The 24,483-nt window shown below is 48.3% G+C and overlaps 1 protein-coding gene across 1 annotated transcript in view; it reads left to right on the top strand.

Moving 5' to 3' along the window:
• The window catches only part of impg2a (interphotoreceptor matrix proteoglycan 2a), a 91,523-nt gene that overhangs the window by 24,029 nt on the left and 43,011 nt on the right, over nucleotides 1–24,483 (top strand). The window contains exon 9 of the mRNA XM_038801797.1: nucleotides 13,431–13,580. Coding sequence (XP_038657725.1) covers nucleotides 13,431–13,580 — 150 coding nt within the window. The remainder of the gene's footprint in view (nucleotides 1–13,430; nucleotides 13,581–24,483) is intronic.

Below are 24,483 nucleotides of genomic sequence, written 5' to 3'. Positions count from 1 at the left end.
TCCACAAGATGTATTACAGAAACTCACTTGGATGCCTTTGACAGCACCTTCCAAACCTGACACCATTAGCTCAAAGGAAGCACAATGGGAACACTGTCACATGCAAGCTTCCCTCTATAACATTATTATGTTGATTTGAACTATATCATTGTTCCTTCATGATCATTGGTCAAAATCGGGGAACTTCCTCCCTAATAGCTATGGGTATGTCTACAGCACATAGAGTTCAGAGATTCAAGAATGTGGGCAGCACAGTGGGTAGCACAGTTGCTTCCCAGCGCCAGGGACCTGGGTTCAATTCCTGGCTTGGGTCACTGTCTGTGCGGAGTCCGCACGTTCTCCCCGCTCCGGGTGCTCCGGTTTCGTCCCACAGTCCGAAGATGTGCAGGTTAGGTGGATTGGCCATTATAAATTGCCCTTCGTGTCCAACAAGGTTAGGTGGGGTTACTGGGTTACGGGGATAGGGTGGAGACGTGGGCTTAGGTAGGGTGCTCTTTCCAAGGGTCGGTGCAGACTCGATGGGTCGAATGGCCACCTTCTGCACTGTAAAACTCTATAAAGAATTCCATGAATGTAGTGTACCATCGCCTTCTCAAGGACAATTAGACATGGACACTAAATGCAGATAGTGTCAGCTCCTCCCACACCCCAGGAACATAAGATTTAAAAAAGGGTTTGTTAACTGAGCAGTTGTGAGGCTAGTGGCTCAGTTGTAATGATTGTTCATTGTAATTATTGCCAGTTGGTGAAGTCTAGAACTAGAGGCAATCTTTGCGCACTTTTATATTTATTTGCAGTTACTCATTGCAAGCATACACCTCCTAACCTAGCAACCACAGTTTCTGTACCTGTTATTTGTAGGAATTCAAATGAATCACCAGTTAATTAACGCCACCTGCATTCAATGAAAGGCAAATAATATACAATTAACAAAGACATGCAGCTGGATTCTCCATCGGTGGGATCCTCCATTTCGCCGGCAATGCACTCGCACTCGTGGATTTCCCGACAGCGTGGGGGGTGCCTACAATGGGAAACCCCATTGGCCGTCTGCCAGGATGGAGGATCCTGCTGCCGGCGAGGGTGCAGACGAAGAATCCCGCACATGCCATTTGAAGATTCACTCACCAACCTTATCTCTCGTGTGAAGTCATCTTGTCTCACTGCATCCAGGTCCTCGGGCTTAGACTGCTGGCTTTGACTATGATGGCTATAAGCTGTCACTGCCTTCATTATCTCTGCGGAATCCTCTGTGGGAAATGGATCTTCCTCCTCCTGTCCACCTCATGGACATGGCCTTCTGTACTGCATCAGAGGTCATTTCAGTATGCTCTCTGCCACATTGTGCCTCTATTGCACATTTCCCAGGTCAAACTCGCTCTGAGGATGGAATCGTCCTAGAAATTGGCAATGTCCAATTTCAGGCAAGGAAAGTGGAGTTTGCCCCTCTCATAGGAATGGTGCATTTTCGCTGTATTGTGCAGCATTTTGTGAAAAAAAATGAACAGCTTTCTACCTGTTAATGAATGGGTTTTGCATTGGATCACTGGCCTCTGACCTCAGAGCTTCAGTAATCTAGATGCCATACTTAAAGGCCTCCCCTTCACAAAGCTAGCACTCCTGAAAGAATGGGAAGCCACTGGAAACTGGCTGCGAAAGCCAAGAAGCATGCTGCCTCTAAATTCAGCGACGTCTCCCTCAAGCATCTTTTAAATCAATGGAAGCCCGTAGCAATGGCCTCTGCCTCCCATTCCGGACAAAGATCACCACCAATCCAGCAGGGGAGACAGTGGCAGAGGTGGTCAGAACCATACAAAATAAGACAGCTACCCAGTGCCCAAAGAGGGCAAATGATCTCCTCCGTTCCACTAGGGTAAGTCACTCTTGTCATCACTCCCAACTCACAGGCTGACAAATCCATCACATATCCACAGGGATCTCACTTATTTCCAGCTTAAGGGGCACCACCACTTCCTCTCACACACACACCATCAACCCCCCCCCCGACAGGTCGTGTCCTCATCCTGTCTATGGCCCCACTTACCACCCACATATGCACCATCTGGCCTGGCAAGTGTCCTGCTCCATCTGTCTTTATTCAGGACAAGCTGATGCACAGTAATGACAGAGACTCAGCCGGATGGAGGAATGGCTGAACCCAACGTCCTGGCAGACTTTGAAAACAGAGTGATCCAGCTGGCAGGCGGATGTGGACCCTTGTGTGTGCTGACGGTGAGGTTGGCGACACTCTACCAAGTGAGGATCCTGCACTGCAACATCAGACAACCATGCTGTGAGTGATGTCTCTTTCTCAGGCTCCTTCCATGCACTAAAGATCTCTCCTTTTTTGAAGGCACATCAAGGTAACAGCCGGGGGAGTCCCTGAACCAGATCCTGGACTCCAGCCTTGAGAAAAGCACAGGCGTACAAATCCGCAGACCCCAACATTGAAGATCTATCACGGCGCTCACCCACACCTTCCACCAGCACAGAGGCACACTTTGGTGGAACCTAGTTCCAGAGTGACCTCGGAGTCACAGTCTGGTGAACACATTACACTACCTGACCCACTGCAGGTGGAACGGGGACATTCTAGGCTCCTGGAACTCGGAGGGTTGCTGGAGGTCAGGAATCCGCTGTGGCCGAGCCAGATGAGGAGCCTCTGGACTCGGCCATGTGTCAGTTTCTGGAGTTGCAAAAACAAGCTCAAGAACATCAGGAGGTTTTGTCAGCTGCATTCCTCAGATTGCAAGGCACAATGGAGGAATCCATCTGCCTTCAGACTGACGACAGGCCAATGCACCGAGATCAATACTGGTATGATGGTGGTCACCATGGAGACTTTGGTCCAGGGCATCTGACCAGCACTGCTGTGGGAGCTTCACTCTATCATTCAGGCACCTGGTGGCATCCATCAATGTCAACACCAAAGTGGTGCAGGGCAGCTTGAGTTCATGCCAGCTGCCCTCCCTCTCAAGGAGGCAGCCAGGGGCCCTCGGGCACCATGGGGAGGAGGATCAGCAGGTGCATCACCTGGACCATCCACTCAGGTGACTCCAGGAGTGTCCAACACATCCAAACCCCACTGGCTGAGGAGGGTGGATGGCACTGCCACACAGCAGGACCCTGAAAGCAGGCCAGGGCTTCCCAAGATCTTGGTCCTACAGAGGAAGGCAGCCAAGGTCATCACATACAACAGGGCATAGCTGTCAGCAGGCTGCCTCTATCTCCGCTGTGGATGTTGGGGATGCACCAAGATGTAGCGGCAGGGTTAGAAAGCTCAAAAAGGTGTAATTGTACAGTGTGGTCGGGTGTTACTCACTTATACATAACGATGACTAGCGTAAATAAACTCCCACCAATGTCACTCTGTCTATGGCTCTTCTGCATGAGTGTGTTCCTGTCAGCCTGAGGTGAAAGCTTGGTTCCCGCACAAGATGGAGGCAGGTGTCTCAATCACGGGCCCCCTCCCTGTGCTGCATGTGGCCTTCCCAGCACACTGATGATGTGACTTCACTGTTGCTGGATGCATCAATCATGATTGGGCAACACGGTAGCACAAGTGGATAGCACTGTGTCGTCACAGCGCCAGAGTCCCAGGTTCGATTCCCCGCTGGGTCACTGTCTGTGCGGAGTCTGCACGTTCTCCCTGTGTGTGCGTGGGTTTCCTCTGCGTGCTCCAGTTTCCTCCCACAGTCCAAAGACGGGCAGGTTAGGTGGATTGGCCATGCTAAATTGCCCTTAGTGTCCAAAAAGGTTAGGAGGGATTATTGGGTTACAGGGTTAGGGGGGAAGTGAGGGCTTAAGTGGGTCGGTACAGACTAGATGGGCCGAATGGCCTCCTTCTGCACTGTATGTTCTATGTTCTATGATTTGACTCATATCATGGCCATCAGCCAACCAGCAGTCAGAAATTCACATAAGGTTTGTGAGGATCTATGGAATGTCCCCATTGCGTGTCAACATCATCGTCCTGGAATGTAGGGACTATGGGCATTCTCTACATCTCCATGACAGGAGCCATATCACAATGGGTACATGCGTTACAATGAGCCAGATACAAGTCAAACACTCACAGATGCAATTTGAGGATACATGGAGTGTCCTCACTGCATGTTTCCAGCATTCTCCATGAATCTAATGGTATGAGGGTGCAATGGCACACCTGCGATGACATTATGGCCATCATCCTTGCCTTCGCGGACCTCCTCACCCACATGCCCGTCATCGTCCTCATCATCAGAGAAGATGTGTAGCTCTTCCATCTCCTCCAGGCAGCTCCTTCCCTCCGTGTTTCAGCGGCAGGTTGTTTAGGGCGCAGTAGGTGACGATGCAGGACACCCTCTGTGGTTTGTACTGCAGAATCCCACCGGACCGGTCCTGGCACCGGAACTTCATTTTCAGCGTCCCAGTGGTTTGCTCCACCAGAGGGCGAGTTGTAGTATGAGCTTCATAGCATGAGCTGCATGCCGAGCTCTCTGCTACAATCTGAGACCTCTGCACAGACATTATCAGCCTGTGTCCACAGTGGTAGCCCTTGTCCCCAAAGAGCCAAAGCTGCAGCCTTTGTGTACCGCGGAAGACATCAGGAATTGGAAAGCGGCTGAGAATGTAGGAGTTATGGACACTCCCTGGGAACTGTGCGCAGACCTGCAGTATGTATTTGCAATGATCACAGACCAGCTGAACATTCAATGACTAGAAACCCTTGCTGTTGACGTAGTTGACTGCTTATTATCATGGAGTGCCAAATGCCACAGGGGTACAGTTGATGGTACCCTACACCTTGGGAAAACCAGAGATCAGCGTAAATCCCAGAAATATTGCCTGATCCCGGTACAAATGCACAAAGTTGTGAGCCTTCGCGAAGATTGTGCCCATGACCTCCTGGATGCACTTGTGTGTGGAGGCCTGTGAGATCCCACAGAGGTCACTTGTGAGTCCCTGGAAGGAGCCACTGGTGTAAAAATTGAGCACCACAGTCCCTTTCACGGACACTGGCAGTGGATGCCCTCCAAGTCCCCAGTGGCCCAGGTCCTGCAGCAAATGGCAGATGTGACCCACTAGTTCCCTGGAAATGTGCAGTCTTTGGCGACCCTGGTTCACGGCCATCTGTAGGAAAGACAAGCCCTGTCTGTAGACCTTGGGTCCACTGATGCACCTATGAGCCGTGGCTCACAGGGGTTCATCCTCTGTGTGCGGAGGAGGCCCTGCTGCCTCTTGCTTTTGAGGGTTTTGCTCTTCCCTTTGGCGAGCCAAGCGCGATTGTCTCTGTCTTCTTGCCTGCCTCAAAGCAACGAGGCAGACCATGACATCACTGGGCTCCATTTTCCTGACAATCTCCTCAATGCAGTATCAAAGACAGTTATCTACTAAGGACCACTCTGTTTCAAGGCATTGCCTGTGGCTGCCTCTCAAGGCTCTTTAGTCATGCCAGAGAGTCTTGGCCATCCCATGAATGCCCAGTGCTTAGTGCGCATGATGGTTGCCCAAACCCACTCGTCCAGCACTGCCCCATGACCGAGAGGTTTCAGATTTGGCCACTCAGCTGCACCCCAAACTTTCATTTCTGGCACAGGCATTGTCCCGACCTGCACTCCGAGTCTTTGTGCTCTCAGGGGGACTTGTCAATGTGAACTTTTACATTTTTGTTCCAATTAAGCGGCAATTTAGTGTGGCACATCTTTGGGTTGTGGGAGGAGACCCACGTAGACATGGGGAGAATGTGCAAACTCCACACGGACAGTGACCCAGAATCGGGATCGAACCTGGGACCTCGGCACCGTGAGGCATCAGGGCTAACCCACTGCGCCACTGTGCTGCCCCATGGACACACTTGCCTGATGAGCCTGACTTCAAGCCTGTCAATTCAGCACAAGCTAAATGATCGCAGTTGCGAATGAGTGCTCGTCTTTGACTTTCTTTTTCATTTGCCTAGCCGTTTTCTTCACGAGCAACCCCCCCACCCCCGACAACTGATGTTCCCTTCCCTCCATTCTTCCTTGCATTGTTGCCTGTGCCCAAGGTTGCCTTCCCTCCCTTTCCCCCTGCACTGTTGCCCCATGCCACTGAACCACAAGGCAGCCGCAAAGAGGCTGCTGTGGAGACTTTCTTGTGTACCCACCCCCCAACCCGGAATCCACGGTGCCTCTTCTTTGGATTGGGATCCTCACGAGCACGGCACTCAGTGAAGTGAGCTCATCTCCGAGTTCAGGTCGCAAGGTACATGCCTTTTAAAACCAGATGTAAATTGAGGCACTCTTAAAAACACACTGACATGGGGTTTGAATTTGTGACCATTATAATGAAATGCAAATTCGATGGTGGGAAACGTGAACCGCCATTGCCAGGGGAGGAAAAACACCCTCCAAATTCAAAAATGATAGTTGATATGAACAGCGATCATCCAACATGCTGACAACAGGGAGTGATTGCATTTTTCCCAACAGAGGAAAATGTTGGGAAAAGTGGAGAGAAGAAAGCGAGTGTACTAAAAGCCTGGAAACTGTCTTGGTTTCTTGTGTTACAGTGCTACTTAAAGTCTGTAAATGGCAAGGATCAAAAACAATAGTTTTAATTCAACCTTCTGTGTATTTGGTTGTTTTATTCCATTATTCTTTTCTAACAAAATGTAATCATTGAACAACAATCTTATCAACTCAGGATTCTATATGGTTTTGCTCCTTTCTCCATTTCTAATATTAATAATCAAATGTTATTTTTTTTCCTTTGCTGATAACTTGCGTTCAGTTCTATAGTCAGGATTCCTGGCTAATCCTCTTTTCCAAAGCGATTTTATCCAAATTAGATCACATTCTTTATTTTCTCTTTTGTTGTTCTTGGGGCATGCATTGAGAATTGTGTGAGTTGGATGAAGTTACGATTGGATTTGGAGGCAGTTTTGACAAAAGATTTACGATGGGCTGTTTGGATCTGATCCTTACATTTCCTTTTTAATTAACCGCTCTGTTGGGAAAAATGCAGTCACTTCCCTGTTCCCATTTTTAAAACTCCTATCTCACATTCTCATTAACCTCTCTTCCTCTCTTCCCCCCCCCCCCCCCCCCCCCTTTCATTATTTAATGGGATGTGGGCATCACTGGGAACTCCAGCATCTGTTGCCCATCCTGAATTGCCCTTGAGGGGGCAGTTCAGAGTCAACTATATTGCTGTGGGTCTGGTGTCACATGTAGGCCAGACCAGGTAAGGATGGCAGATTTTCTTCCCAAAAGAACATTAGTGAACCAGATGGGTTTTTACGACAATCAACAATGGTTTCTTGGTCATCATTATTCCTGATTTCCTTTTTATTGAATTCAAATTTCACCATCTGCCGTGGTGGGATTCGAACCCAGGTCCCCCAGAGAGGTACGCTGGGTTTTTAGATTACTAATTCAGTGACAGTATTACTACGCCACCGCCTCTGACTGTGATCATTGAGGTGGAGCCTCCCATACTGTGAGGTGATTCATCTTAGAGCCTGACCAAGGATCAAGCTTTCCTGTAAAGGGCCATCAGAAGCAGAAAGCTCATTTGCGTCTTGAATTTGGGCCTAGTTCCTCTGCAAAAGATTCCAAGCCACTATTTAAAGCTTTTTCTTTATATTAGTGACTGATGTAACATGTGAATACATTTCAAATATGTCGTACTAAAGGCATCATCAGCATCCTTTCATCCAGTTTGGCCAATCTTTTCTCAAAAAAGATTTGTTAGTGGGGGAGCATTTTGGAGGTAGTGACCACAATTCTGTGACTTTCACTTTAGTTATGGAGACGGATAGGTGCATGCAACAGGGCAAGGTTTATAATTGGGGGAAGGGTAAATACAATGCTGTCAGACAAGAATTGAAGTGCAGAAGTTGGGAACATAGGCTGTCAGGGTAGGACACAAGTGAAATGTGGAACTTGTTCAAGGAACAGGTACTGCGTGTCTTTGATATGTATGTCCCTGTCAGGCAGGGAAGAGATGGTCGAGTGAAGGAACCACGGTTGACAAGAGAGGTTGAATGGCTTGTTAAGAGGAAGAAGGAGACTTATGTAAGGCTGAGGAAACAAGGTTCAGACAGAGCGCTGGAGGGATACAAGATAGCTAGGAGGGAACTGAAGAAAGGGATTAGGAGAGCTAAGAGAGGGCATGAAAAATCTTTGGCAGGTAGGATCAAGGAAAACCCCAAGGCCTTTTACACATATGTGAGAAATATGAGAATGACTAGAGCGAGGGTAGGTCCGATCAAGGACAGTAGCGGGAGATTGTGTATTGAGTCTGAAGAGATAGGAGAGGTCTTGAACAAGTATTTTTCTTCAGTATTTACAAATGAGAGGGGCCATATTGTTTGAGAGGACAATGTGAAACAGACTGATAAGCTCGAGCAGATACTTGTCAGGAAGGAAGATGTGTTGCGCGTTTTGAAAAACTTGAGGATAGACAAGTCCCCCGGGCCTGTCGGGATATATCCAAGGATTCTATGGGAAGCAAGAAATGAAATTGCAGAGCCGTTGGCAATGATCTTTTCGTCCTCGCTGTCAACAGGGGTGGTACCAGAGGATTGGAGAGTGGCGAATGTCGTGCCCCTGTTCAAAAAAGGGAATAGGGATAACCCTGGGAATTACAGGCCAGTTAGTCTTACTTCGGTGGTAGGCAAAGTAATGGAAAGGGTACTGAGGGATAGGATTTCTGAGCATCTGGAAAGGCACTGCTTGATTAGGGATAGTCAGCACGGATTTGTGAGAGGTAGGTCTTGCCTTACAAGTCTTATTGACTTCTTTGAGGAGGTGACCAAGCATGTGGATGAAGGTAAAGCAGTGGATATAGTGTACATGGATTTTAGTAAGGCATTTGATAAGGTTCCCCATTGTAGGCTTGTGCAGAAAGTAAGGAGGCATGGGATAGTGGGAAATTTGGCCAGTTGGATAACAAACTGGCTAACCGATAGAAGACAGAGAGTGGTGGTGGATGGCAAATATTCAGCCTGGAGCCCAGTTATCAGTGGCGTACTGCAGGGATCAGTTCTGGGTCCTCTGCTGCTTGTGATTTTCATTAACGACTTGGATGAGGGAGTTGAAGGGTGGGTCAGTAAATTTGCAGATGATACGAAGATTGGTGGAGTTGTGGATAGTGAGGAGGGCTGTTGTCAGCTTCAAAGAGACATAGATAGGATGCAGAGCTGGGCTGAGAAGTGGCAGATGGAGTTTAACCCCGACAAGTGTGAGGTTGTCCATTTTGGAAGGACAAATATGAATGCGAAATACAGGTTTAACGGTAGGGTTCTTGGTAATGTGGATGAGCAGAGAGATCTTGGGGGATATGTTCATAGATCTTTGAAAGTTACCACTCAAGTAGATAGAGCTGTGAAGAAAGCCTATGGTGTGCTAGCGTTCATTAGCAGAGGGATTGAATTTAAGAGCCGTGAGGTGATGATGCAGCTGTACAAAACCTTGGTCAGGCCACATTTGGAGTACTGTGTGCAGTTCTGGTCGCCTCATTTTAGGAAGGATGTGGAAGCTTTGGAAAAGGTGCAAAGGAGATTTGCCAGGATGTTGCCTGGAATGGAGAGTAGGTCATACGAGGAAAGGTTGAGGGTGCTAGGCCTTTTCTCATTAGAACAGAGAAGGATGAGGGGCGACTTGATAGAGGTTTATAAGATGATCAGGGGAAAAGATATAGTAGACAGTCAGAGACTTTTTCCCTGGGTGGAACACACCATTACAAGGGGACATAAATTTAAGATAAATGGTGGAAGATATAGGGGGGGATGTCAGAGGTAGGTTCTTTACCCAGAGAGTAGTGGGGGCATGGAATGCACTGCCTGTGGAAGTAGTTGAGTCGGAAACGTTAGGGACCTTCAAGCGGCTATTGGATAGGTACATGGATTAGGGTAGAATAATGAATTGTAGATTAACTTCTTCTTAAGGGCAGCACGGTAGCATTGTGGATAGCACAATTGCTTCACAGCTCCAGGGTCCCAAGTTCGATTTCGACTTGGGTCACTGTCTGTGTGGAGTCTGCACATCCTCCCCGTGACTGCGTGGGTTTCCTCCGGGTACTCCGGTTTCCTCCCACAGTTCAAAGATGTGCAGGTTGGGTGGATTGGCCATGCTAAATTGCCCTTAGTGTCCAAAATTCTATGATTAACCTGGGACAGGGGTTCGGCACAACATCGTGGGCCGAAGGGCCTGTTCTGTGCTGTATTTCTCTATCTAAAACCTTTGAATATCTTTATTTAATTATCGAGTAGCCATGACGCAGATTGATAGAATGTTCGAGAGTTGACATTACGAGAGAGTTGAATTGGACGCAATAATTGGTCACTGGCATAGTGTGGGAGGAGGGCAGCACGCTGGCGCAGTGGTTAGCATTACTGCCTCATGCCGCTGAAGACCCGGGTTCGATCCTGGCTCTGGGTCACTGTCCATGTGGAGTTTGCACATTCTCCCCGTGTTTGCGTGGGTTTCGCCCCCACAACCCAAAGATGTGCAGGCTAGTTGGATTGGCCACGCTAAATTGCCCTTTAAAAAAAAACATAGTGTGGGAGGGTCGAAGTTAGCTGTGAGCGTTTGTTAAGCTTTCTAAAGCTGTCAGACACTGAACATACTTTGAAAATCAACTGCCCAATAGCAGTAAGATTCATTGTTTAAATATAGAATTTTCAAAAGTCAGCTGAAATAAATAATACACACAAGGCAAACGATTTCATATGAGCCTCAGAATTCTTCTTTGTTCTTTCATCCAGTTGATCTTCAGTTGAGTGGAAAAACATACATCACAAGTATTATTATGGAGGTTGTGTGATGCAGTGGATAACATGCCTTTCTATAAACCAGAAGCTTTCGGGTTTAAGACTCACCCCCGAACCTGATGGTCAAGGAAGGTGTGTTCATAACGCAGCCAAACAGGTTGAGTATCAATCTGAAAATCCTTCCAACACATGCCAATGGCAGGTGTTCAGATTGGGCGAGATTCCTGGTCCGTCATGTGATGGAAGGAAGCCTCTATCATCGTTATCCATAACTCCAGACATGTGAAAGTCCATGTTGCCACAGCAACACAGACTCCCTGCTTGAACTGTAACACCTCACCACCACGAGTAATATTGCTTATTTATACCTATGAAATTTGAATGACTTTGAGACTAAGCTGGTAATTTCAGGGAGCGAATGGTCGACAAGGGCATTCAGTTATTATAATAAAATCAAAATACAGCAGATGCTGGAGACTTGAAAGATAAACAGAAAAGGCTGGAAAAATTCAACAAGTCTGGCAGCATCTGTGGAAAGAGAAACAATAGTTAACATTTCAAGTCCAATATGACTCTCTTTCAGAACTGGAGACATGTATGTATGTGATGGGTTTTACACTGTTGAAAGAAAGAGGCTGGATTCTTCAGCCACACCCGCCACACAATTGCCACAAGCGGGACCCGGACCATGTAAAGGTCCATTGAACTCAGGCGGGAATTTCCGGTCACCGGGCGAGTGTGGCTGGAGAATCCTGCCCAAAATTAATAGACATAAAGCAGAATAAACGGATCATTCTCGGGATGGCAGGCTGTTACTAATGGGGTATCACAAAGATCGGCGCTTGGTCCCCAGCTGTTCACAATCCATACAACTGATTTAGATGTGGGGACCAAATATTTCCAGATTTGCTGATGACACAAAACTAAGTGCGGTTGTGAGGCGGATGTGAGGAGGCTTCAAGGGGATTTGGACAGGCTAACTGAATCATAGAATCCGGCCAATGCAAAAGGAGGCCATTTGGCCCATCGAGCCTGCACCGACCTTTGAAAGAACACTCTACACATGTCCGCTCTCCCATCCACCCTGTCCAACCCTGTAACCCCATAATCAAACCTGCAAACCCCTAGACACTAAGGGACAATTTATCATGGCCAATCCACCTAAGCACACATCTTTGGACTGTGGCAGGAAACCGGAGCACCCGGAGGAAACTCACGCAGACATGGGGAGAACGTACATACTCCACACAGACATTTACTGGAATTGAACCCAGGTCCCTGGCGCTGAGAGGCAGCAGTGCTGACCACTGTGCCACCGTGCTGCCCACAAACGGGCAAGAACACGGCAGATGGAAAATAATGTGAATAAGTGTGAAGTTATCCACTTTGGTAGAATAACAGAAAAGCAGAGCATTTCTTAAATGGCGAGAGATTGCGAAATGTTAATGTTCAAATGGACCTGGGTGTACTTGTTCATGAGTCACTGGAAGCTCATCAGCAGATACAGCAAGCAATTAAGAAGAAAATGGTGCGTTGGCCTTCGTTGTGAGGAACTTTGAGTACAGGAGTAAAGAAGTCTTGCTGCAATTATTTAGAGCCTTGGTGAGAGTTCACCTGGTGTATTGTTTATAGCTCTCGTCTCTTTGCCGAAGAAAGGATACACTTGCCACATAGTGAGTGCAACAGAGGTTCACCAGGCTAACCCCTTAATGGCAGCATTGTTTTGTGAGGAGAGAGAGAAGAAATTGGGCCTGTATTCGCGAGAGTTTTGAGCAATGAGAGATGATCTCATTGAAACTTGCAAAATTATTACAGGGTGTGACAGGGTAGATGTGGATAGGATGTTTCCCTTGGCCGATGAGTCTGGAACCAGGGAACACGGTCTCGGAATCAGGGGCAAACCATTTAGGACTAAGAAGAAGAGGAATTTCTTCTCTTAGAGGGTGGTGAATCTTTAGAATTCTCTACTCCAGAGGGCTGTCGAAGCTCAATCATTGAGCGTGCTCAAGACAGAAATCAATAGATGCCTAGAGACTAATGACATCAAGGCATATGGGGCTAGTGAGGAAAAATGGCATAAAGGTAGACAATCAGCTATGATCTGTTTGAATGGTGGAGCAGGCACAATGGGTTGATTGGCCTACTCCTGCATCTATTTCATATGTTCCTAACGCAGTGATCAAACCAGTTCAAAGCAATAATTAAATATTCCATTTGAATCATCGTGTGCTATATTGTTATATGTTGGCAAGAACAAGGAATGTTTACTTTCCATTGACATTGACACTGTTTCTCAGTACGAATACCGGATTAAAAGGCACATTTGTGCTGAGCGGCCAATACTGGGAATTGAATAAGTTTGCTCCAAAGCTATTTCACATTGATGCCCTAGGACGTCCAGAAAGGAAGAACTTTCATTCCCTTAATCTTGTCTTGGACCAACTCCAGTTCCAGAGAACAAAATACAGTGCATTAACTGTCTTCATTGTCCAGTTCCCTCGAAGGTCTTGAATGTCATCAGGCTTGCCCAACTGTAGAAATGTTTAGATCCCATTTTCCTCCTTTACAATGCCCCCTTTGTCATGTTATTAATATCAGCAATTCATTGACATATGGAATGAGTTGAGCTAAGTTAGGCCAGGTCAAAATGAATTGTCTTTAAGCATTTTAGTAATTTATTCCTGATTCCTCACAGACTCCCAGTCACATTGAACAAGTTACAAAGGAACTGTCAAATCAAATGCTGGAATTCATCATCCAGCTTGCCGGGCAGAGCTACACCGAGGAACTCTCTGACCCAGCTACAATGGATTATCAGAAACTAGCTGATTATGTCAATACCAAGGTAAGATCAAAGCTTCATAGAAAATGTTAAAAAAAGAAGAATTTTGTGACCAGGTTAAGAGAAGTTTGAAAAATGTGAACCCTACAAATACAAATACTAACATTTTTGGGCTACAGTTAGATATGATCAACAAGAGAGGTAAAGTAGCCATAGTTCCAGATGCCCATTGGCTGCTCTCCCATTTGAGGCGGAGAGTTGACTGGTGGTGATTTTGCCTGAGGATCACCACATCTCAGGCGAGGGGAAAGGTCGAGAAGGCAGGGCCTTCACGAATAATCTCGGCAAGTACGGGGATTGAACACGCGCTGCTGTCATTAGTTGGGCTGCTGTCATGCAGATCAAAAGAATGAAATACATGATATCAACAAAAATATGGCTGGAGGTAACATTTATCAAGGTGCTGTTTGTTGTGGTGGGGGACAATCTGGACTCTCCCATCTAATGGTGATCTTGGCAGCCACTGGTAGTCCTATGTCTAGAGTAGCGTATGGCTGGAGTCAGTAGCAACACGTCGCACAATCTTTCCATAGCCCATGTTGTGAAGTGCAGTCAACGGAGCCACAATTCTCCACCAATTCCAAGTAAGTGTGCTACTGTCAATATATGTGAGTTGGGAGGTGATGGTGGGTTTAGTTCGATTGATGTTGGACAACTACATTTGTTGACAACCCCGCTCTTCTTCCTCTTTTTCCTCAAAATATTATGAACACATAAGGACTACTATTGGGAAACTCTGCTTTCAGTATAAATAGTACTGAAATGGGGAATGATAAACAGACCATGACAAGAAACGATAGGTAATACAAATCTAAGAATAAATCAATATATAGGCTAGAGGTTACAAAAATCATAAAAGGACAAAGCTGAAGACTCTGTATCTGAATGCACGTATAAGGGGCGGCATGGTGGCACAGCAGTTAGCACTGCTGCCTCACAGCGCCAGGGTCCCGAGTTCAACTCCAGCCTTGGGTGACTGTCTGTGTGGAATTTGCATGTTCTCCCTGTGTCTGCATGCGTTTCCTCCGGGTGCTCCGGGTACAAACACATGAATGTTAGGTGGATTGGCCGTACTAAATTGCCGCTTAGTGTCCAAGTATTTGCAGGTTCAGTGGGGTTACAGGGTTGCAGGGAAAGGGTAGGATCCTGATTAGGGTGCTCCTTCAGAGGGCTGGTGCAGATTTGATAGACCGAATGGCCTCCTTCTGCACTGTAGGGTTTCTATAGATTCTATGAAACAAAACAGATGAACTGACCATGCAAATAAAGATTAATAAGTATGATTTAATAACCATTACAGAGACATGGTTGCAGCATGGCATAGAATTGGGCCAAATATTGAAGAGTATGTGACTTTTAGGAGGATAGGAAGTTAGGAAAAGACGGAGTGGTATTTCATAGACATAGAACATACAGTGCAGAAGGAGGCCATTCGGCCCATCGAGTCTGCACCGACCCACTTAAGCCCTCACTTCCACCCTATCTCCGCAACCCAATAACCCTTCCTAATCTTTTTGGACACTAAAGGCAATTTAGCATGGCCAATCCACCTAACCTGCACGTCTTTCAACTGTGGGAGGCAACCGGAGCACCCGGAGGAAACCCACGCAGACACGGGGAGAATGTGCAGACTCCGCACAGACAGTGACCCAACGGGGAATCGAACATGGGACCCTGGTGCTATGAAGCCACAGTGCTCGCCACTTCTGCTACCGTGCAGCCCAAATTAAAGACAACATTAGCACAATAGCGAGGGGTGGAAGCCAGGATATAGAAGCAATTTGGGTGGAGATGAGGAATCAAAAATGTAAGAAGTGGGAATGGTGTACAAACTCCCCTCACAGTAAAATCAGGTAGGATGGGGTATCAAAGATTAAATAATGGGAGCCTGTAAAAAAAGCACCTTGATTATCACAGGGAATTTTAATCTACATATAGACTGGAATAATCAGATGGGCAAAGGTAGTGTAGATGATAAGTTCATACAATGTTTTTGGGGTAATTTCTTAGATCAGCTTGTTCTGGAGCCAACCAGGAAGCAGGCTAAACAAGACCACATAAAGAGCAAAAGATAGGATTAATTTGTTACTCCATAGTGAAGACACTGCTAGGTTGCAGTGATCATAATATGATTGAATTTTACATTCAGTTTGAGAGAGAGAAGAGTGAGTCTAAGACTAGCATTTTAAACTTAAAGCAAGATGGCAAAAGTGAACTGGCAATTTAGGTTAAGGGATAAATCAATAGAGAAGCACTGACAGACACTTAAGGGGATATTTCAAATACATAGAATATATATCTTCCAACAAGAAAGAAAAATTCCATTGGGATCCCACCATCCGTGGATCCTAAAAGACGCCCGCGATCTCCGAGTGCCCCGGATATACTTGTCATGCGTGCCCCCTGGGTAGCGGGAACACACGTGCACGATACTGAGGCGGTGGTCACACACAATCTGAGTATTCAGGAAGTGGAACCCCTTCCTATTAGTAAAGGGCACTCCCTGATGCCCTGGTGCGCACACGGCAACATAGAACATAGAACAGTACACCACAGAACAGGCCCTTCGGCCTTCGATGTCGTGCCGAGCTTTATCCGAAACCAAGATCAAGCTATCCCACTCCCTGTCATTCTGGTGTGCTCCATGTGCCTATTCAATAACCACTTGAAAGTTCCTAAAGTGTCCGACTCCACTATCACAGCAGGCAGTCCATTCCACACTTTATCCACTCTCTGAGTGAAGAACCTACCTCGGACATCCCTCCTATATCTCCCACCCCAAACCTTATAGTTATGCCCCCTTGTAACAGCTACATCCGCCCGAGGAAATAGTCTCTGAGTCGCCTCTCATCCTCCTTTGCTCCAATGAGAAAAGCCCTAGCTCCCTCAACCTTTCCTCATAAGACCTACACTCCAATCGAGGCAACGTCCTGGTGAATCTCGTTTGCACCCTTTCCAATGCTTCTACATCCTTCCTATAGTGAGGTGACCAGAACCGCACACAATACTCCAAATATGGTCTCACCAAGGTCCTGTACAGTTGCAGCATAACCCCACGGCTCTTAAACTCAAGCCTCTGGTTAATAAGCGCTAACACACCACAGGCCTTCTTCACAGCTCTATCCACTTGAATGGCAACCTTCAGATGCATGCCATCTATTGCCTCCTGGATCTGGGGCATCCCGGCCATGGTGGAGAATCCTACAGCTTGGGACATCTTGGTGGGTTTGGTCCAGGTTGAAGGTGATGGAGTTGCATGCCCAGCATACAAGGCATCCATGACCTCCCGGATGCACCTGTAGGCTGTAGCTTGAGAAATGTCGCACAAGTCTCCGTTTAAATCCTGGGATGAGCCAGTTGCATAAAAGCGCAGGACTGTAGTGATCTTCACTGCCACCAGGTGTCCTCCTCCTGCAGGGGGTGCCATGTCCTCAAGGACATGGCACAGGCGCCACGCTGTCTCTTTGTTGAGATGGAGCCTCCTACAGCACATGCTCATCTCATTGAATGACCAACTGTCTTGTACACGTTGGGCTGTCCCTGGTGTACCCATCTGGGTTCCTCCTCAGTCTGATGGTAGGTCGTGTCTTCAGTGTGTGAGACGGCCCCATGCACATAGGGTGCTGCTTCCAGCCTGTGACGTCGCTGCTTGGCTCCTTCTCCAACATCCGCCCCGCTCAGCTGCCACCATCAACGCGAGGGCAGCTTTTGCGGGATCCACACCAGCAAACGTTTTTTAACCTGGAAGAAATTGGAGAAGGAGAGAGACTGACAATCAGCTAGGACTCCCATCCCGAGACCCTCAAATCCCCCGAGCCCCCTTCACCCTTACCATGACTCTCCCGCCTTCTCTGAGTGCCATCCAGCGAGCCACACACTTGCTGATATTTCTGGAGCTCAGGCACCGTGTTTAGGCTTCAATGTCTCCTTGAGATGCTGTGTATTAATCATCCTCTGAGGCATGACATGTGTACCCTCGAGAAACCACTTGAGAGTTGAGGAATGTTAAGAGCTCTCACAACTAACAAGGCCAATTCATCATTTCCAATCACCTTCAACTATGCAGCTAGAGGCTGCTCACAGTCAAAGGGAGTGAAATTGAATTTCAGCATTGAAGGCGCACTTGGTCGATGTTCTGAAAGTGTTTGGTGGAACAGACAGGCTGCAGTTTGCCCCTGAATGGGTCTACACAATATTTAAAGATGGCTTGAAGGGCTCACAGACACAACCCCCCCCCCCCCCCCCCCCCCCCCCCCCCCCGCCCCCGCCAAGGGGCGATCCCCAACCTGGAATGTTTGAGCCCCCAACAAGCTTTTGGTCTTTCCCACTATTTACGCGACTTACCCAGATCCCGCAGGGCACAATGCGCTTGTTGAATTGGGCCCATGGTATATGTATTTAAGTGCAAATGTAATGCAGGCCATACATCCCAAAGAAAGGTGAATCATATCAAACAGCATGTCCCTTTCGCTGTTCAAAATGGGCAAGTCCAACAGGTTTGTTCTGAATCACTAGCTTTCAGAGCACTACTCCTTCCTCAGGTGAATCTGAGGAACGCTGTCCAATGCCGGCATCTCCACATCATCACAATGGGCAAGGTACAGACTGTACCCAATCAGCCTGTACTTGCAAATCTCAAAGTGATCAACATTCGATGCGACTGGACAACGTTTGCTAAATAATCTTCAGTGTGTTAAGGATTACACTGACAACTAATTTAGGATTGGAAGTCAGGCTTGCAGTGTGGCGCATTTACATGAACTGTGTATTAGTACTGTATTTTGCAGAGAAAAGGAACACACATTGCACCTGTTTCAGCTAAACAAAATAAGCGTTGGCCTTTTTCTGGTTCATTCCTCAGGGCAATCGCTTGACCAATCAGAGTTAAGCTGCCTGGTTTAAACTTCAAACAATTCTTGGCAGTTAACTGTGAGCCACCATCAACTGGTACATTCCTCACAGCTACAGCTTTACCAATTAGAGTCCACTTGCCAACCAATCAGCACTCTCTTCTTATAGAATGTAAAGTTGTTGTTTCCCCTGACCTCGGTATTCCTGTGATTGTTCTGAAGAGTGCAAGACAAAATGTTTCAACAAAATGTTTTTTTTTCAGCAATAATCAAGTTCTGTACTGGCAAAAAATTATATTTTTACCATGAGTAGGCTTCACAGAATATGGAACAATTGAGTAAACTTGACAAGTGTTGACTCATATGACTGTTTTGATTTCAATTATTTTCCATTTCAGCTGTCAGCCAACAAAAGTATATTTGTGACTAAAGTGCCTGCTCAGGAAAGATTAATTTGATCAGCCTTTGTTTTCTCTATCCACATTGTAAAGTAATTAGTTTGACCTTTGGCACAGATACACTTTTGAAACTGCTGGGTATACAACAATGGGATATTATTTATTCAACATCACTGTAAAATCCACAGGGCAGCTCTCTGAAGGTAGCGGGCAGGTAGATCAAGTGGGCAAGAAGGCAGATGGGATAGTTGCCTTTATTAGGCACAGAATACAAGAGCAGGGAAGTCATGCTGGAACTGTATAAAACACTGGTTAGGCCATAACTGGAGTAGAACATAGAACATAGAACAGTACAGCACAGAACAGGCCCTTCGGCCCTCGATGTTGTGCCGAACAATGATCACCCTACTTAAACCCACGTAACCCGTATCCCAACAATCCCCCCATTAACCTTACACTACGGGCAATTTAGCATGGCCAATCCACCTAACCCGCACATCTTTGGACTGTGGGAGGAAACCGGAGCACCCGGAGGAAACCCACGCACACACGGGGAGGACGTGCAGACTCCACACAGACAGTGACCCAGCCGGGAATCGAACCTGGGACCCTGGAGCTGTGAAGCATTGATGCTAACCACCATGCTACCGTGAGTACTGCGTGCAGATCTGGTCACCACATTATGGGAAGGATGTGATTGCACTGGAGAGGGTGCAGAGAAGATTCATTCAAATGCTGCCTGGACTAGAGGGTCTGAGCTCCGAGGATATTTGAATCGCTGGAGTTGTTTTCCTTGGAGCAGCAAATGTTGAGAGGGGACCTGATCAAGATGTATAAGATATGGTGGACAGAAAGGCACTTTTTCAACTAGTAGGGGAGTCAATAACCACAGAGTATAGATTTAAAGTGAGTGGTAGAAGGCAAAGAGGGGAGTTGAGGAGAAACCTTTTCACCCAGATGGTGATGGGAGTCTGCACCCCACTGCCTGAGTGAGAAACTCTCGTCGCATTTAAGAAGTATTTAGATAGTCACTGGTGCTGCCTTAACCTTGCAGACTATGGGCTAAGCACTGGAAAATGAGAGGATGTAGTCAGATATTTGTTGACCATCCTGGACATGATAGGCCGAGTCGATGAAAATGGTTTGAAGACAACAGAATCAAATATAGGGGTTCCGGTGGCGGGGAGTTACAGGAAAGGTGGCTCTCCTCCTGAAAACCTGGAAATAGGCATTTTGAGCCCGAAAATGGGCCACTAAGCCAGCAAAATCCCGGCCTCCCCTCCATCCTCCACCAAGGTCATCCCAGACATGGAGAGATGCCCGCAAACAACTCAAAGAACCCAAGGGACGGCTGAATTAGTGAAAGTCTGGAGAGGAAATTCGAAGCGGGGAAGACCGGGAGCAAAATGGAACCAATCGCAGCCGATCAGGCCGGATCTCTGACACACACGTCCGGACTACCCGCCAATAAACCAGTGAATGGAGCTCCTAACTCAGGAGCTCCTCAAACACAGGGACACAATTAAGTTAGAGTTGATGGCGAAGGTCACGGATGCCCTGAGGAGGCGGTGGAAAAGACGGAGCAGCGATTGGAGGCACAGGAAGCGTCGATAAAGAAGCTCAATAAAGCAGCAACCGAACAAGATGCTCGGATGGCCTGACTGGAGACGGAGGTGGCAAGGTCAGTGACGACCCAAGAAACGCATAAGAGGGAGGTAGAGGATCAGGAGAACCGGTGTCGCCGCCAGAACCTCCGCATTGTGGGCATGCCAGAGGATATTGAGGGCAGGAACCCCACGGATGCTGGGCAAATTGGTCAGGGGGGAAAACTTCCCCAAACACCCTGAGGTAGATTGGGCCCACAGGTCACTCCGGCCAAGGTCAAAAACGGGAGAGCAGCCACAGGCCATAATTTCCAAGCTGCATTGGTTCCAGGATAGTGGATCCTGAACTGGGCAAGACTCACACGGTCTTGTAAATGGAAGGGACTCTTGCTCCGTTTGTACCAGGACATTGGGGTAGACCTGGCCACACGCCAGACCAAATTCAACACAGCCAAGGTGGCCTTGTACAAGAGCATGGTACAGTTTGGGATGCTGTACCTGGCCAAGGTCTGGGTAACCTCTCAGGGCAAGGAACATCATTTTACCGCACCAGTTGAAGCGGACAAATTTATCAGAGACACGGACTAAGAAAGCAGCAACAGCAACGAAGATAACTTTAATTGGAGAGAAAGCAACCTCACTTTCAATCTGTTGTAAGTCCCAGGAATGCACAGAAATGGGATGGAGGTGAAGTAACACAATGGGCAGGGGAAGGCAAAGATCCATCCCGGGGTGGGCCCAGGGGGGCTGGGGAACACCAGGCTGGCACAGGGAAGTATGAGGAAAGGGGAGGGGTCGTGACACAGGTCCCGATGGGGAGGAGTGCCTGGTAGAAAGGCGGGGAATAAAACCCTAGGCAAGGGGAAAAAGGGGGAGAAGATGGGGGGGGGGGAGGAACAAGGAACAAGAGGGGTTGACAGGCTTGCAGGGTAATTGGGGGCTAGAAGCGAGGGTGGAAGAGAGGGGGGGGGCAGAACGCTGGTTATGACAGGTCGCACATGGTGCCAGCAGGAACAAGGGCACCAAGAAGGGCCATCATGGATGGCCCCCAAACAAAGGGAGACCCTGGAGTGCAGGGGCGCATCTGCAAGGTAGGTATGGTTGACCCTGCAGGAGGGGGGGAGGGGGGACCCATTCCCACTCATCAGGATAGTCACCTGGACCACCAGGGGACTTAATGGCTTAGTGAATAGTTCTAGAGTCTTCAGCCATCTGAAAAGCCCGAGGGCCGACGTAATCTTGCTCCAGGAAACCCACCTGAGGGAGAAGGACTGACTAAGGGTAAGGAAGAGTTGGGTGGGACAACAGACTTATCAATCGTGTTATGGAACGAGGGCTAGGGAGGTGGCCATACTGCTCAATAAGAGGACAGCGTTCACGGCGACAAAGGTGGTTACAGATCCAAGCGGACGGTATGTCATGGTTAGCCTTGTCCTGGAAGGAGAACCAGTAGTGCTTGTTAATGTGTATACTCACAGCTGGGACGACAGGGAATTCATATGGAAAACGATGGCAGAAACCCCCGACATAGACTCCCACTGACTTGTTATGGAGGGGTAAGGGGGGGGGGGGGGAAGGGGGCGACGGACCTTTCACTGCACACAGGACTCATAGACGGACAGATCCAGCCCCAAATCAGGGAAACCATCTGCCATGGCGAGAGACCTAAACGCCTTTATGGAGCAGATGGGGGCAATGGACCCATGGAGGTTCGCACACCCAAGGGAGAAGCAGTTCTCCTCCCAAGTCCACAGGGTCTACACTAGGATCGACTTCTTCGTAATAGTGGAGAAATCGGTGCTTATAGGGATAGTGGGTGCTGAGTACTCCGCAATCAGAATCTCCGATCATACTCCACACTACGTGGATGTGAGGTTGGTGATGGGCCAGGCTCAGTGTCCCACATGGAGGCTGGGCAGGGCCCTCCTCGCCGATAAGGCTTTCTGTAAGAGGGTATCACAAGCTATCGATGGATATGTAACGTGCAACCACAATGGGGAGGTCTCACCCTCCACATTCTGGGAGGCGGTGATAAGGGGGGAAATTATTGTGTACAGGGCACTCAATGATAAGAAGGAGAAGGTGGCCAGGCAACAACTGATTGACTCCATACTGGAAGTGAATCAGTGATACTCCATGACTCCAACCGTGGTGGAACTACTGGTGGAGAGGAACAAGCTACAAATGGACTTTGATCTGCTCCCCACTGGGAAAGTGTGAACCAGCTCCACCACATACGGGGGGAGGGGGCCTTTTATGAGCATGGAGTCAAAGCCTGCCTCTTACTGGAAAGGAGGCAGCCGCGAGGAACGGATAGGAGTGGCCGTCGAGTTTGCATTTTATTCATTTACAAGATGTGGGTATCGCTGGTTAGGCCACTATTTATTGTCCATCCCTAGTTGCCCTTCAGAAGGTGGTGGTGAGTTACCTTCTTGAACCGCTGCAGTCCTTGAGGTGTAGGAACACCCAATGTGTTGTTAGGGAGGAAGTTCCAGGATTTTGACCCTGCGGCAGTGAAAGAACGGCGATATACTTCCAAGCCGGGGTGATGAGTGGTTGGAGGGCAACCTTCAGGTGGTGAGGTTCCAAGATATCTCCTGCTCTTGTCCTTCTAGATGGCAGTGGTCGTGGGTTTGGAAGGTGCTGTCTAAGGAACCTTGATGAGTTACTGCAGGGGGGGGGGGGAGAGATGTCCCTATAAAGGACCTCTCCTGCATTCTGACCCACTTGCTCCCAGTTCATTGACCTTCATGGAGTGAGGGTGGAGCCGTGCTCACGAGTGGAGATCTTCAGGGTATCAGAACAGCCAGAGCTTTTCATGCCGGAAGCTCCTGCTCGGCTGGCGATCAGCAGCATCCCCCAAGGCCGCAGACTGGCTGTCCTACTTGGCGGAATTTCTCCGGCTAAAGAATTTCTCTGGCTCAAGTAAATGAAGTACGCCATCGGAGGAAGGTTTCCACAAAACGTGGAGGCTGTGCACCAACCTGTTGCAACTTGTTCATTACCAGCATCCAATAGAGCAGGGAGGGAGGAGCAGTGGGTGGGGGAGGGAGTTAGGACAAGGTAGGGCAAAAGGGAGGGGAGGGAGAAGATAGGGAGGAGGGCGAAGGCGGAGAATAAGCGGTGGGGGGGGGGGGGGGGAGTGGGGGGAATGTAAGCACCAAAGGGAAAGACAGGACAGGTAAAGGAGAAGAGAACCACAAGGGACGAAAGGGCAGCGAGAGAAAGAGCACACTGTGACGGCACGCACCCCCACCTCCAGCGTGGCTAAATACCAGGAGGTAACTGGGGGTGCAGGCCGCACAGCAGCAACGGCTGATCACCGGGGTGGGCTCTCAAAACAGGGTCCTTCCCCGCAGCTACACAAAAGCCCCATCCCAGGGGAGCACAGCCCATTTCTGGCCCCCCCACACGGTCGGGTGGTCACATCTTGGTTAACCGTCTGGCCTAGAAAGTGCTCAATAACATCTTGTTTTCCTTTTTTTGTTTCTCTTTTTTCCTCTCTGTTTTTTTGTTTGCAATTTTTTTTCTGAATGATAGTTCTGGAAATTCTTGTAGATACATGTTTCGATTTTGTCTTGTGCAAAATATTTTATGGAATGTGAAAACCCTAATAAAAATATTTTTTAAATAATCAAATTTGGAACACGGGTCAGAATTTTCAGGTCGGGGTCCTGACGCTGAAATGAGGGAGGGGCGAGTCAGCCCTGCTTTGGAGAGCCACATTTTGCAGGAGGTAGCCAATCAGGTGGCTGTCACCTGACCTGCCTTTCCCCATAAGGATGCAGCTTGCCCCAAAGAATTGCCAGCCCAGTCAGAGGGTGGCTGGTGGTGGCAATTGCTCGGGGGCTGCACCTGCAGGATGAGGAGGCATCGATGGCCGTCCACCCTCATGTCAGGTAAATGGGATCTTGGAATGCTGGGGCCATGCCAGGCAGGGCCCGGTTAGCTGGGGATGGGTTACTGAGGGCAGCGGCACCATTGCTACGGGGATGGCCAGTGCACCCATGGGACCCTCACTGGGCCATGTAGCTCCCAGAAAAGAGGGCTCCCC

The sequence above is a fragment of the Scyliorhinus canicula genome, chromosome 7 (genome assembly GCF_902713615.1).
Source record: "Scyliorhinus canicula chromosome 7, sScyCan1.1, whole genome shotgun sequence".
Lineage (NCBI taxonomy): Eukaryota > Metazoa > Chordata > Chondrichthyes > Carcharhiniformes > Scyliorhinidae > Scyliorhinus > Scyliorhinus canicula.
This window is presented reverse-complemented; position numbering and strand designations above follow the sequence as displayed.